This window comes from Notolepis coatsorum (genome assembly GCF_963971535.1).
Source record: "Notolepis coatsorum genome assembly, chromosome: 19".
Classification (NCBI taxonomy): domain Eukaryota; kingdom Metazoa; phylum Chordata; class Actinopteri; order Aulopiformes; family Paralepididae; genus Notolepis; species Notolepis coatsorum.
Window position 1 is genome coordinate 23,115,576 of NC_140183.1, and position 16,326 is coordinate 23,131,901.

Here is a 16,326-nt window from a genome sequence, read left to right on the forward strand (position 1 = left end):
GGGGGAGTTCATAGATGATCAGTCATCCAGGACACTGTAAAAAAAACTTTTTTATTTTTAGTTGAATCAATCAGGAGTGATCCAATGCAAAAAGTACAAGTCAAAATATAAGTTGAGACAACTTATGATTATATATATTTTATTTACAGTGTAGGATTGGTTAGTGGCGTCAAAAGCATAATCATAATTCAACAGAGTATGTTGCCGTTTTGTGCTTTTCACTCAAGTATTCACTGGGTGAATATTAAAAGGAGTAGAGTAGTAGTAGTAGAGAAGGGAGTAGGGGGGGGGGGCATGCCTGGGGCACCTGGTAGCAGGGTCTGGGATGGGACAGTCGGCCTCTAGAGGCTGTGCTGCTGGATTACATGATACTACTGTCCCAAATAGAAGCAGAAGCACAGTCTAGGTACTAGAAGCATCAGGACTGGCTTGGCCCACACACACTCTCTCTCTCTCTCGCTCTCTCTCTCTCTCTATCTCTCTCTCTCTCTCTCTCTCTCTCTCTCTCTCTCTCTCTCTCTCTCTCTCTCACACACACACACACGCACGCATGTGCACGCACGCACACACACACACACACACACACACGTAAACAACATACACACACACACACATATCCTACCGCGTCAGACCCATGTAATGCTATGCAAGCTGTCTCCTGTGTAGCTTTACATGAGGCACAACACACACACACACACACACACACACACACACACACACACACACACACACACACACACACACACACACACACACACACACACACAAACATACATACACACACATACACACACACAAACATACATATACACACACTCGCGCGTGCGCACGCACATACACACACATACGCACCCACACAAATAAATGCGCACACGTGCAGATACACACACGCACACAGACGGTGTTTTGCCACCCACCAGATCCACCAAATGCATCGGCGGCTATGGCCATGGCAGCATCTCCTGGGGAGGCAGCGAACGCATCTAGTGCAGCGCCAAGCCACAACATAACACCCAGCGGGACCAACAGACGGACACAAAGAAAGATGAACACACCGTGGGAGGAGAGAGAGAGAGAGATGAACACACCGTGGGAGGAGAGAGAGAGAGAGATGAACACACCGTGGGAGTAGAGAGAGAGAGATGAATGAGCATAAAGGGCAGGGGGGTGAAACAAAGGTGAAAGGTCAGCATTAGGAGAAAAGCAGAGAATACAAGAATGATGCAGTCCCCCTCGGGTCGGTCCGACCGGCCCCTGACAGGAAGTCGTCTTTTATTTTGAAGGGCTGCATAATGCTGCATTCAGTGAGCACGCTACTCGTGCAGAGATGAGAGGCGCTATGGTGATGTTGTCACAAGCGTTCAGCTCTGTGACAAGAGGGGAGATGCTGGGGTCAGTGATGGACAAAGCAAGAGTCTCTCTTTGACAGACTAACTAACCGGCTGTTTTCAGGCCCTTCTCTCTGAGGCCTCGTTTCAAGAGTGTTCGGAAGAACCTTTAGCAGACATTTCTAATGTCGAATTGAGGTTATTAATTAATAAAAAAAAAAAAAAAAAAAAAAAAAGTTATCAGCTCAAATAGTGAATCCTAACCATGGCAGGTGTCTGCTATGTTACTAACTCCGGTAGAATAATGTCATGTAGGGAATATACAAGGCTACATGTTCTGCTACATTCACTTTAAAGGGGCACTTCACTATGCTGATGTATTTTGCACATAATCTCACACACATCCAAAATGCCAAACAGTTTTGCACACATTTGACAGTTATTGAGAGTAAATTTGTTTGAATATGGTCACCAGTGATGTCATCGAGGACATTAAATCCTTGTGTTGTGTTATTTACAGCACCAGGAAATGATGTAGATAAAAAAAAATAGCAATACCTTGTCTTATAGGGACTGCTGCCTTATCATTTAATTGAGATGTAATTACCACAACACAAGGATTCATTGTCCTCGATGACATCACTGGTGGCCATATTCAAACTCCTTTACTCTCAATAACGGTCAAACTAAATGAATGTGTGCAAAACTGTTACGTTTTTTGAACGTGTGTGAGATTATGTGCAAAATCGATGGTGAAGTGGTCCTTTAATTCTACAGCATACCAAACTCCATTCAGAACACCTACAGGCTGTTGATGATTAAATTCCAGGACTTCTGATTGGCTATTTCATGACATACAAACAGTGTAGGACCATTTCCTCAATCAGTATTTACCAGTGTCTATCTTCAGACGTTACATTCCTGTGGCTGAACAACTGATTTTAAGGTAGCAGGGTTTTTGTTGACTATATCCACAGCTATCAATAGCCCGGCTTCATGCTAAAGACTTTAAATAAAAAATTTCAAAACCATTTCTAAACTATTCCAGGCCTGGGGAATTCCTAAACTCCATGACTTTTCCAGGTTTTCCATGACCTTAGGAGCCCTGAGACCAATCTAGTCCCTAGTATCCTGGTCCTCTCCTCGACCTCTGACCCCACTGACCTCCGAACAGGTCGATGTCTGCGGAAGCGGTGGTCGGGACGGTAACGGGCAGCGAGGCTGGAGCGGGAGTGGGCGTGGCAGTAGGCGTGGCAGTGGGCGTGGCTGTGGGCGTGGCAGCCGCAGGGACAGCGGTAGCAGCGGCATCAGTGGGTGGATCGGAGTCTTCCTCCAGCAGAGCATCAGACGCTCCGTCACTAGCAGCCGGGGTCGCTAGAGTTAACCCACGACACGCCAAGCAACACCACCCCAGTCACAAACCCCAGAGAGAGAGAGAGAGAGAGAGAGAGAGAGAGAGAGAGAGAGAGAGAGAGAGACAGATAGAGATACAGAGAGAGATACAGAGACACAGAGAGAGAAAGAGAGAAAGATATACAGAGAGAGATACAGTGAGAAAGAGTTGAGAGAGAGACAGAGAGAGAGAGAGAGAGAGAGAGAGAGAGAGAGAGAGAGAGAGAGAGAGAGAGAGAGAGAGAGAGAGAGAGATAGAGATACAGAGAGAGATACAGAGACACAGAGAGAGAAAGAGAGAAAGAGATACAGTGAGAAAGAGTTGAGAGAGAGACAGAGAGAGAAAGAGATACAGATACAGATAGAGATACAGAGAGAGATACAGAGACACAGAGAGAGAAAGAGATACAGAGAGAGATACAGTGAGAAAGAGTTAAGAGAGAGACAGAGAGAGAAAGAGATACAGAGAGAAAGAGAGTTGAGAGAGAGACAGAGATAGAAAGAAAGAGATAGAGAGACAGAGAGAGATACAGAGAGAAAGATAGTTGAGAGAGAAAGAGAGAGACAGAGAGAGAGAAAGAGATACAGAGAGAGATACAGAGAGAAAGATAGTTGAGAGAGACAGAGAGAGAGATAGAGAGATACAGAGAGAAAGAGAGTTAAGAGAGAGACAGAGAGAAAAAGAGAGATACAGAGAGAGACAGAGAGAGAAGAGAGAGAGACAGAGAGAATGAGAGAGAGAGCGAGAGAGAGGGAGAAAGAGAGAAGGAGAGAGAGAAACAGAAATAGAAAGATGGAAGTAGGGAATGTCAGAGGGACGAAGACGTTGTAAAAAGCTTGGGTAGCACTTTACTTAAAGCACTTTACTTAAAGCACTTTACCTAAAGTATATCCCAGTAATACTTCAGGTATAACATGATCAATCATAATGCAGCATATAGATTTTCATTAACACACATTAACATAGAATAACTCATAATGTAAAGTATCAGGCTAAATTACAGCCTTATTCCTCATAAAGAGATGTTATAAGCCTGCTATGAGATCTCCTTAACACTTTGAGTGCCAGCGACGTGTAATGCCGTCTTTTCATGCCCCCCGTTGAGTGCCGACGACGCTAATTGTCGTTTGATTTTTTTATTAGCGATCTGAATTCATATTTCATCAACCGAGTCTCCCGTTGGTACAGCAGACCCTCTAGGAGCTCAGATGGGAAAATACTGCCCCCTATCATCTATCCCTGTGTAACTGCAGGCCATTCGATTATACTGGTGGATCTGTGGCGTCTATGCCAAATACAACGCAGTTCGGTTTCCGGGTTCCTCTGATTGGCCACTAAGCCCACGTGACCGCGCACTAGCACACCCCCTTATCGCCCGCTGCCGCGCTGTGAAGCGGAAGAGCCAGCGAGGCGACGCGAGGCGGTGGTTTCAGCAGCAGCGGCCGTCTTCTTCCGAGGCGGCTCGTTCTTATTAATCCCTAATGTCATGTATGTTGTGTATGTCATAAATGTCGATATGAATTGAAAATGGGGGACCCTGATGCGGTGGTTTCAGCAGCAGCGGCCGTCTTCTTCCGAGGCGGCTCGTTCTTATTAATCCCTAATGTCATGTATGTTGTGTATGTCATAAATGTCGATATGAATTGAAAATGGGGGACCCTGATGTAAACAAGACGAAAGTCTTTCTCTGGTCTGCATCCCCTTTTTTTATACAGTCCTATATATATATAATTTGAAATAAAAAAAATACCATGTTCCTTAGTCCTGTATTATGATCAAACAATTACACAAAAATGCATCCTATATAGACTCATATGCCAAAACATTCAGAAATACCCAAATGGGGCGGTCAGGTGGCGTAGCGGAGATTGCGTTCGTCACCAACCCCGGAGACGCTAGATTCGCCTGTTCGAATCCAGCTCACAGCTCCGGGGTTGTCACCAGCTTGGCTGGCCGTTCACACTAATACAATTGGCAGTATTAGAGGGTGGGAGAAGCTGGCGTGGTGGGTCCAGGTCGTTGTAAACAGCGACTCCTACAGTTCGGTCGGGGCGCCTGCTAAGCGCGGATAGGATCTAAGGGCGGTAGTGTGATCCTTCCACACGTTACACGCTCTCAGTGAGAGTCCGCGCTGCCAGGTGAAAAGAAGCGGTTGATTGGCTAGACGTGTGTCGGAGGAAGCACGTGATAGCCTCCACTCTCCCATACCGACTGTGGGGGGTAAGTGCGCAGCGACCAGGAAGGGGATTGGGAATTGGCATAACGACTAACATTGGGATGGGAGAAAATCGGAGGAAAAAGGAGGGGGAAAAAGATAAAAAATAAATAAAAAATACCAAAATGATGCGAGTTTGTTTTTTTATGACATGCACAACTACAAGCTTTTAAGAACACTGACATAACCGCTGAATATCACTGAAATCCAAGTTAATGTATATCTTAGAAGTTCTTTGTTTCATCGTACAAACAGCCAAAGCTGTCATGTATGTTGTGTATGTCATAAATGTCGATATGAATTGAAAATGGGGGACCCTGATGTAAACAAGACAAACGTCTTTCTCTGGTCTGCATCCCCTTAACAATTGTGTGTATTGCGCCAAAGGGAACACAGTTTCTTGAGTCTGGCGTTGTTGTACTTTATCCATTTAGTGTTACTTTTGGGAGTAGTGGGGGAGAAATGAATGAATGAATGAATGAAAACTTTATTTAACAGATTGCAGAATGGGTACAATACAGTACGGCGCAATACACACAATTGTTAAGGGGATGCAGACCAGAGAAAGACGTTTGTCTTGTTTACATCAGGGTCCCCCATTTTCAATTCATATCGACATTTATGACATACACATCACATCATACATGACAGCTTTGGCTGTTTGTACGATGAAACAAAGAACTTCTAAGATATACATTAACTTGGATTTCAGTGATATTCAGCGGTTATGTCAGTGTTCTTAAAAGCTTGTAGTTGTGCATGTCATAAAAAAACAAACTCGCATCATTTGGGTATTTCTGAATGTTTTGGCATATGAGTCTATATAGGATGCATTTTTGTGTAATTGTTTGATCATAATACAGGACTAAGGAACATGGTATTTTTTTATTTCAAATTATATATAGACTATGTATAAAGAAAGGGGATGCAGACCAGAGAAAGACTTTCGTCTTGTTTACATCAGGGTCCCCCATTTTCAATTCATATCGACATTTATGACATACACAACATACATGACATTAGGGATTAATAAGAACGAGCCGCCTCGGAAGAAGACGGCCGCTGCTGCTGAAACCACCGCATCAGGGTCCCCCATTTTCAATTCATATAGATATTTATGACATACACAACATACATGACATTAGGGATTAATAAGAACGAGCCGCCTCGGAAGAAGACGGCCGCTGCTGCTGAAACCACCGCCTCGCGTCGCCTCGCTGGCTCTTCCGCTTCACAGCGCGGCAGCGGGCGATAAGGGGGGCGTGCTAGTGCGCGGTCACGTGGGCTTAGTGGCCAATCAGAGGAACCCGGAAACCGAACTGCGTTGTATTTGGCATAGACGCGGATCTGTGTGGGAGGAGCCAACTGGCTCCATTATGCTGGCGAGGGATCTGATGAACATGGAAGTGATCGCGAGTTGGAAAGCAGCCTGGAATATATATTTACAGCAGCCAATAATCAATCAATAAACGCGATCGATGTTTGGAATGGCGATCAGGAATTGGAGAACATCTGATCTAAGGTAAGGAGTCTATGTTACCAGTTTTAGGATAATCAGAGCTGTATTCACTGAGATAACAGTGTGTCCCGTATGTGTGTGTGTGTGATGTTGAGGAAATGAGGTAATCGATTTCTCAGCTCGCTTCTATAGCGTGCATAAGTACACATATACTATCGATAATCTAGCGTTTATTTGAAAACGATTCATAAATAGGCCGACAAATGACAACGTGTCTAGTGTATTCGAGAATATTCCAATAAATGCCGTTTATGAGGGAATCTTTCTATTTTCCGGAAATTTTCGAGAAAACTATAGCTTTTCGAAATGCTATAAAAAGGATATGAACCGATTAAAAAACAATCCGTTTCGACAATGTTGACTGCAAACAAGTCATTGATAAGCGACGGGCAGATTAGACACATAGCCATAATTTAAAACATAGATTATGCGTTTTTAACGCTAACATTGAAGTGGATGATGGCATTCAAGGGGGTAAAAAGGAAAACACGGCTGGCACTGAAAGTGTTAAGGCTTGTACACTATTATACGATTGATCATTGCAGCTGCATGCCTTTAGCAAAGGCTTGTTTTAAGATAAGAGAGAACGAGAGAGAGAAGTGATTCGGGGTGTGATTGTGTTTCTTACAGACGGTGCGGTCGCTCCACACCAAAAGCTACAGGGAGAAAAGGGGAAGCTACCTGTGTTAACACTGAAAGATAAGCGCATGGAGGCATATGCCCTGTTCATCCTGTAGAAGGGAGCGGTCTGTAGAATAAAGAACACCGCATTACTCACCCTCTGCCAAGAGATCTGCATAAAGGGAGAGGGAGAGAAGGAGAGCGTGTTATAATTCTTAACCATGCAGTCAATATAATTTCATTCAACGGAAAGAAAGACAGACAAAGAGACAGACAGTGAGTCAGACATACCGTATACTGTAGAAGAGAGAGATAGAGAGACCATGACAGAGAGAGAGAGAAAGAGAGAAGGAGAGAGAGAAACAGAAATAGAAAGATGGACGAAGTAGAGAGAGAGATGTGTGTTGTGACTTTTAATTACGCAGATATTATAATGTGATTATTTATTTGATTTGTGAGCAGTGCAGGGCGACCAATGACACAGTGTAATAGGACTAAGAGCCTGGTCGCTAATGTAATTTGGCCCCGGATAAAAGAAAGGTTGGATTCTTGCCATCCTTGCCATTCTTGCAGCCATGTGTCAGTGTGTGTGTGTGTGTGCGTGTGTGTGTGTGCGTGTGTGTGTGTGTGTGTGTGTGTGTGTGTGTGTGTGTGTGTGCGTGTGTGTGTGTGTGTGTGTGTGTGTGTGTGTGTGTGTGTGTGTGTGTGTGTGTGTGTGTGCGTGCGTGCGTGCGTGCGTGTGTGTGTGGGGGGGGGGGGTTAGACAGAGGACAAGTCAAACACAGCAGAGATCTTTAAAATTACATTTCACCTCACGGAATGCAGTAAAATATACATACATACATACATACATACATACATACATACATACATACATACATACATACATACATACATACATACATACATACATACATACATACATACATACATACATACATACATACATACATACATACATACATACATACATACATACATACATACATACATACATACATACATACATACATACATACTGAACAGCAGAGGTGGGGGGGGGGGGAATGTATACAGCGATATATCACAATATTATATTAATACAGTGAGTCGATAAGATACTATATATATTAGTGCTGTCAGGCGATTAATTTTTTTTTATGAGGTACCTGTACCATTTAATTATTTTCTCTGAATATGTAGGGAGTCATTTTGTTTAACATGTCTCCATCCTACCCGGAATGCTCCGTCTCCTCATTACATAGAGTGTCTCTGGGTCCCTACGGTTCTTAATTAAATGTCTCAGAGGACATGGCTGCCAAGTAAGCAAAGTACTTCAGTTTGATCGATAACAAACAACCAGTTCCATTAAATTAAATTCACTTATTTTTGTGTAAAGGAATTAATTAATTCAAATATAACAACAACAAAAAAAGTCTGCTAGAAAGGTGACATGCATTCTCCACTTGCACAAATTGAAAGTAGGCACTTCCGGCTGACTTCCGGTTGCCAATAGTACTTCCTGTCCCATCCAAATACATTGGTTTTAGCTACTTTTCTCCCCTTATTTAAACAACTTTGTCGGCACAGAGAGGCAATGAAACGTTTGTATTATTATAGTATAGAATGTATTTAATAAGCAAACGTTTGTCAGCAGGGTTTTTGGGCTGTATTTCATGTAAAAACGTTAACGTCAACGTTATATAGACAGGTCATGTTTTGTAAACTGACGTTATGTTTAGAATGGGAATACATGGGTCGGGAAAGATAGTTAGCTCAAAGCTAATCCGGAGGGCAGCTAACAGTAGCTACTGTCTAACTGTGATGCATTTTCTGTTTGCAGTCCAATGTTCACCAAAACACACACCCACACACTTATAATTTGTTCCTCAACGTTATATAGACAGGTCATGTTTTGTAAACTGATGTTATGTTTAGAATGGGAATACATGGGTCGGGAAAGATAGTTAGCTCAAAGCTAATCCGGAGGGCAGCTAACAGTAGCTACTGTCTAACTGTGATGCATTTTCTGTTTGCAGTCCAATGTTCACCAAAACACACACCCACACACTTATAATTTGTTCCTCAACGTTATATAGACAGGTCATGTTTTGTAAACTGACGTTATGTTTAGAATGGGAATACATGGGTCGGGAAAGATAGTTAGCTCAAAGCTAATCCGGCCTGTTTAACCACTAGCTTCTGTTAGCTAATGAAGGCTAATGCTGGCTGAGCAAGGAAACTAACAGTAAACGTTTTTACATGAAATACAGCCCAAAAACCCTGCTGACAAACGTTTGCTTATTAAATACATTCTATACTATAATAATACAAACGTTTCATTGCCTCTCTGTGCCGACAAAGTTGTTTAAATAAGGGGAGAAAAGTAGCTAAAACCAATGTATTTGGATGGGACAGGAAGTACTATTGGCAACCGGAAGTCAGCCGGAAGTGCCTACTTTCAATTTGTGCAAGTGAGTGGAGAATTGCAGGAAGTGAGAAGGACTTGGTTCATCAAAGAAGGCTAGTCTTCCTTTGATCTCTTGTCTCACCTCCCCATGCGGTCGTAGATGCAGCGCCCCCTGCTGATGAGGAGGACATGGGGTCTAGATCCAACAGGAAGCCATCGTCAAGCACACTACAGAAAGAGAGAGAGAGAGAGAGAGAGAGAGAGAGAAGAGAGAGATAGAGAGAGAGAGAGAGAGAGAGAGAGAGCGAGAGAGAGAGAGAGAGAGAGAGAGAGAGAGAGAGAGAAAGAGAAAAAGTAGGATGACTCACTGTCAGAACAACTCAATTCATAATGTTATACTGACTGCTGGCTATAGATGTGGTAAAGACTCATAATGACAGGGAAGTGGTTCTCACTTGCTGGTGGTGGTGACTGTAGGGGGGGTGGGGGTCACCGAGCGTGGGGAGGTTTGGAGGGACGGGCCGGGGGGCCGGGAGGCGCGGGTTTGGCCGGGGGTGCGGCGGCGGACACGGAGGAGGCGGCCGCTGGCGAGCTGTTGTTTGCCGTGGACTCCTGTCACAGAGCGTAAAAAAAACCTGTTACCATGGCGACCGACGCGGTTACATAAGAAGACATGACTCAACTACACATGAATCCCCTTCACACATCCATCCAATCAGAGTGAGGTAGAACACAGCTTACCTTGGTAGGCGACCTGAGAAATGAGAAGCAAAGCACACAGGTTAAAACTCTGGATGACCGGTGTAATTAAAGCACAGCGAGTGACTCGGGTTTAATGACCACTGTGTTGTTTTGCTCACAGGCAGCAGTCCTCATTTAGAAAACAATCTGAATTTATGGTTACGCCTGATTCCACTGAAGAAAACAACGACCTGTTTCTCTTTCAGCAAAGCCTTTGTTTTTAGTGTTACATACATACATACATACATACATACATACATACATACATACATACATACATACATACATACATACATACATACATACATACATACATACATACATACATACATACATACATACATACATACATACATACATACATACATACATACATACATACATACATACATACATACTGAACAGCAGAGGTGGGGGGGGGGGGGAATGTATACAGCGATATATCACAATATTATATTAATACAGTGAGCCGATAAGATACTATATATTAGTGCTGTCAGGCGATTTTTTTTTTATCTAATTAATTACAGGATTTGTAATTAATTAATCTAATTAATCGCATTTTAATCGCATAACCATTTTATGCCTGATATTCTATATTCTATAATCATATTTCAAATTGCATGTGTCCGGATGGCAGAATTCAGTACTGTATCTACAAAACCTTCTGTTTAATCATCTTCCTTCCATCTATTAATTTGCTTAGATTTTTCAGGTCTGGTCAATTTGAGCATGGTGTTATTCACAGTCAAAGATTAAAATAAAATGTTCATTCAATCACCACGCAGATTGATTGATTGATTGAATGAAAATGTATTAACAGATTGCAGAATGGGTACAATACAGTATGGCTCAATACACACAATTGTTAACACTTTGATTGCCCAAGGTTAATTCCTTTTTACCTCCTTGAATGCCCAGGGCCACTTCAATGTTAACGTTAATATCGCCTAATCTATGTTTTAAATTATGGCTATGTGTCTAATCTGCCCGTCGCTTATCAAAGACTCATTTTCCAGTCAACATTGTCGTAGCAGATTGTTTTTTTATCGCTTCATTTCCGTTTTCTAGCATTTTGAAAATCACTTGTTTTCACGGAAAAAATAACACATTCCATGATAATCGCCTTTTACTGGAATATTCTAGAACGTTGTCATTGTTCGGCCTATTTATGAATCGTTTTCAAATCGTTTTCAAATAAACGCTAGATTATCGATAGTATATGTGTGCGCATGCACGCTCGTGCCGCGAGTTGAAAATCGATTCTCCGCGTTACTGACCGCTCGCACAGCCAAACAGCAATATCACATAATCACATAAAAGCTTATATCTCTGTGAAAACGAGTCTGATTATCCTAATACTGGTAACATAGATTCCTTACCTGAGATCAGATGGTATCCAAATGGATTATTCCAATTCCTGATCGCCATTCGAAAAAATCAATCTTTTTATTGATTCACTGTGTATACTGTAAAAACACATAATCTCCGCTGCTCTGAGGCTCACTAGTGGAGCTGATCGATGCCGGCTGCATGAGTGAGAAGTAAAATGTGGAGTCAGGGATTTTTTTTCTCATTCATTTTCATTGAGTTCAATCCAAAAGGGTGAATTACCATCTGGGAGACGATAGGGGGCGCTTTTTTCACATCTGAGTGCCTGGAGTGGTTGGATTTCCAACGGTAGACTTGGTTGATGAAATATGATTTCAGATCGCTAATAAAAAAAAAATTTGAAAATACGAGAATTCTCGTGAGTGGGCATTCAACCCGCGGGGGGTAAACCCGAGAAAACTCGGGTTGGGCAATCAAAGTGTTAAGGGGATGCAGACCAGAGAAAAACTTTCATCTTGTTTACATCAGGGTCCCCCATTTTCAATTCATAATGAATTGTAACTAAGGGTGCAACTTGCACCGTGCAATCCATTCTTTGTATAACAGTATTTCTGACACTGGGAATACATTCCCTGAGATCCATAGATGTCCCTAGAATACATGCAAATGGACCATATTAAAAAAAAGTCTCTAAATGTGTATTCTACGTTCTTATGAAATTAATGAAATACAAAAAGAATATTATAAAAAAGATTTTTTTTTTTGTAATTAATTTTGAGTAAATTTTCATAACGCGATAATTTGCTGTGTGATTAATTAATCTAATTAACGCGATAAACTGACAGCCCTAATATATATATATCGATACAATAAAAAAAATTGCTTGATAATCCCATTTCACTGCAATAAAAAATATTGACTGAAGAAGACATAATTTTATTTGATAAAGCAGACAAAAATAATTGTATTTTTTATTGCAGATGTTAACAAAGTTCTCTATTGGCGACATAATTTGCAGTTGAAAAAACCTCACAATACCTCACAATATCGTGATATTACAACATCGTGACTCTAGTAGGGTGATGATATGGTATCGTGTCTAGTGACACAGACATGCTTCTAAAGCTTTGTGAAGGTTTGGGCTGATTATGACTGAACAACAAAAAACATTTATGTCTTAATAAATTAATTATATGATTAATGTTAGCTGAGAGACATGGCTCATACTAAGAATGAATGACTTGTTATTAATAATATAAAGTCGGTTTAAAAGAAATATGGTGCAGAGTCGAAATACACTGATGGTTCCCATCGGCAGGATTCTATAGGGTCCATTTGAACCAACATACGACGAAAAAACGGTATGAAATGTTAGCGTTGGTTCAAACGCCAGGCTATAGAATCACCACATTAAAAACATAATTAGAGCAAACAAAATTATGTTTAATGCGTATCAGTACAAGATGATGATAAAATGAACATCCAAGAGAAATACTTACTTATCCTCTCTGAGTTTGGAGAGAATAGAGGAAGGGACACGTTAGGTTGGCAATAGGAATAGCTACCAAATACCAATGTAGCTTGTAATAGGGGTGGATGGTATAAACGGTATGAATTTGCGCTACGGTATGGATTTTGACTATACCTTCATACCGTGTGACTGGTAGACTAGAGCAGCTAGTCACAGCAGTAGCAATGATGTTAACATTACTTGACGATTCACTCGACGTTTGCAGTGGTCGTTGCATAGTGTTTAATTGTACTGAGTTTTTCTCCACTTGCTCACGGACCTTGCCATATAGTTTGGGCATTTCAATTTGGCTAAGGAGGCTGAGAGGAGACTTGCTTTAGCGCAGCAACGGGCTAACGTTAGCCGCTAAGCTAACGTTCTAACGTGACTCCGCGGCACCAGTTTCATTAGTGAGGAAAGGGGGGGGTATATTGATGAGGCTTGACAACAGAGGTTCAAAGATAACTTCACATTTATTGGCTATTCGTTTCTTTATACCGCTTTATCCATCTGGCTGCTCTCGTTTCCAACTCTGTGTGTTGACAATGACATCCTGGTGTGACATCATCAACTACGGCAACTTAGGACGCTCTAACCTCAAACTCAAACCTATTACATCACGCTCTCTCGCTCTCTCTCTACGTTGTCAAACATGTACACTAAAGTTAAGTTGGAGTTTTATTGTCTTTTGAGTTGTTTGAGGGAAAGAAACCTCCTGTCCTGCAGTCGTTTTTATTTTCACTTTGTGCCGCTTGATTTTATTGTATTTCATGAAAAAAGTGTTTAATCAAATTTTAGACCATACTGTCCAGCCCTAGTTTGTAATTACTGTTTAAACCCTCAAACAACACAAGACCAAAACACAAAAGGCTATCTTTTGAGTATTTTTGAGGCCACAGAACCAACTAATATATATATATAAAATGATGGTGTGAATGGTGTGATGAAAGGTGTGAATGCAGGTGATATACGTACGGCTTCTTCCCTTCCAGGGTGTTCAGGTGAGTCTCCAGAGACTCCAGGAGGCTCTCAGGGGCCTAGTGAGGCGGAGAGGAAACATGCTTTACTACAGGAGCCCTGGAGGGACACTTCATACACAGGTCAGAAAACACATGCTGGCTTCATGATCAAAGAGCCTGTATATGCTCCAGGGACACACTATGAGACACACTATGGGACACACTATGAGACACACTATGGGACAGATCAGACCACACACACACACGTCCACAAAGAAATGCTGATAATGTATCCAGTGGGTAACTTGGATGCTGCGTGGGGCCTGCAGGTGGTCCTGTGTAGCTGAATGGGTAGGGTGACCGGCACTCTGAGCATAGCACTAACCTGCTTTGTTCATTCATTCAGTTATCCAGTCATCCAGTCATTCATTCATTCATTCATCCATCCATCCATGCATTCAGTCATTCATTCATTCATTCATTCATTCAATTAACCATTCATTCAGTCATTCATTCATTAATTTATTTATCCATATGGGCAGGTGGAGATTGTGATGAAACACTGTGTGTAAATACTGTAATACTGTATGTCTGTCTGGACGCTATAATACTGTATGTCTGGACGCTATAATACTGCATGTCTGGACACTATAATACTGTATGTCTGGACGCTATAATACTGTATGTCTGGACGGACACTTGGAAAAGACACTGCACGTATAGAGACACTTGTGGGAAGAGGAAGAGGTTTAGGGTCATAAGGATCAACACACACTAGGAACAGGTTTAGGGTCATAGGAATCAGTACACACTAGGTACAGGTTTAGGGTCATAAGGATCAACACACACTAGGAACAGGTTTAGGGTCATATGAATCAGTACACACTAGGAACAGGTTTAGGGTCATAGGAATCAGTACACACTAGGAACAGGTTTAGGGTCAAAAGGGTCAACACACACTAGGTACAGGTTTAGGGTCACATAAGGATAAACACACACTAGGGAACAGAGGGGACAGGTTTAGGGTCATAGGAATCAGTACACACTAGGAGGAACAGGTTTAGGGTCATAAGGGTCAACACACACTAGGTACAGGTTTAGGGTCATAAGGATAAACACACACTAGGGAACAGAGGGGACAGGTTTAGGGTCATAGGAATCAGTACACATTAACAGCTTAGTTCACTCATGACTTTCAGGTTCAGTCTTCATGCCGGTTTAAGTCAACGATGCTCTGTATACCCACAATGCATGGCGGTATGCTCAACTCAAGGCTAAACAGAACCCGATCACCTCCCAGCATGCAGCGAAAGGGAAAGTACACCTTTTTATCAAGCAAGCCGATCACAGCTAAATGAGGCGATGCAACTCTTGTATCTTCTAGTAACTAGAATCTAGTTGAATAGTTTTGCTGTAAGTAGGGATATTCTAGAGCTGGTATACAAAAGTATTGTTGAAAGTGTGATAACGTTTGATATAGCAACCTGGTATAGAAACCTTGGTGGCAAAGAATAAGAACAAATTCGCAAGGATCGTTAACACCAGTAAAGTTATAAGGAAACCACAAAAACAATTATCTCAGTTATATATATTTCGGAATAGGAACATGGCTCAGCCAATATTGTCTGATCCTTTGCATCCCCTTCATGGTGAGTTTGACAAGCTTCCATCTGGAAGGTGCTATAGAGTTCCTCTAGCCCCAAAAAACATATTAAGGAGTCCTTCATCCCACATGCCATTGCTCTGATGAATTCTTAGATTTTAATCATAACCATGGTACTAGTTAGGTATCTGAAGCTCTGTCCGTGTTTTTGTTGTTGTTGTTTCTCTTTTGTCTATGTATTGGGCTGTTTTGGGCCAATGTCGTTTGTGCCTGTGTGGTGTTTGTACTGTGTTGTCTTGTTGATTGTAACCATGGTGAAGCCAAAGACAAGTTTCCATGAACTATCTATCTATCTATCTATCTATCTATCTATCTATCTATCTATCTATCTATCTATCTATCTATCTATCTATCTATCTATCTATCTATCTATCTATCTATCTATCTATCTATCTATCTATCTATCTATCTATCTATCTATCTATCTATCTATCTATCTATCTATCTATCTATCTATCTATCTATCTATCTATCTATCTATCTATCTATCTATCTATCTATCTATCTATCTATCTATCTATCTATCTATCTATCTATCTATCTATCTATCTATCTATCTATCTATCTATCTATCTATCTATCTATCTATCTATCTATCTATCTATCTATCTATCTATCTATCTATCTATCTATCTATCTATCTATCTATCTATCTA

General features: G+C 41.5%; 1 protein-coding gene across 1 annotated transcript in view; it reads right to left on the reverse strand.

The window, feature by feature from the left end:
* Positions 1 to 16,326, reverse strand: part of snap91a (synaptosome associated protein 91a) — a gene marked incomplete at both ends in the record, with an annotated part of 154,288 nt that overhangs the window by 20,989 nt on the left and 116,973 nt on the right. Inside the window, 6 exon segments of the mRNA XM_084336577.1 lie at positions 2,493 to 2,702; positions 7,234 to 7,248; positions 9,608 to 9,693; positions 9,921 to 9,969; positions 9,972 to 10,077; positions 14,020 to 14,085. Of these exon segments, the coding sequence (XP_084192703.1) occupies positions 2,493 to 2,702; positions 7,234 to 7,248; positions 9,608 to 9,693; positions 9,921 to 9,969; positions 9,972 to 10,077; positions 14,020 to 14,085 (532 nt within the window).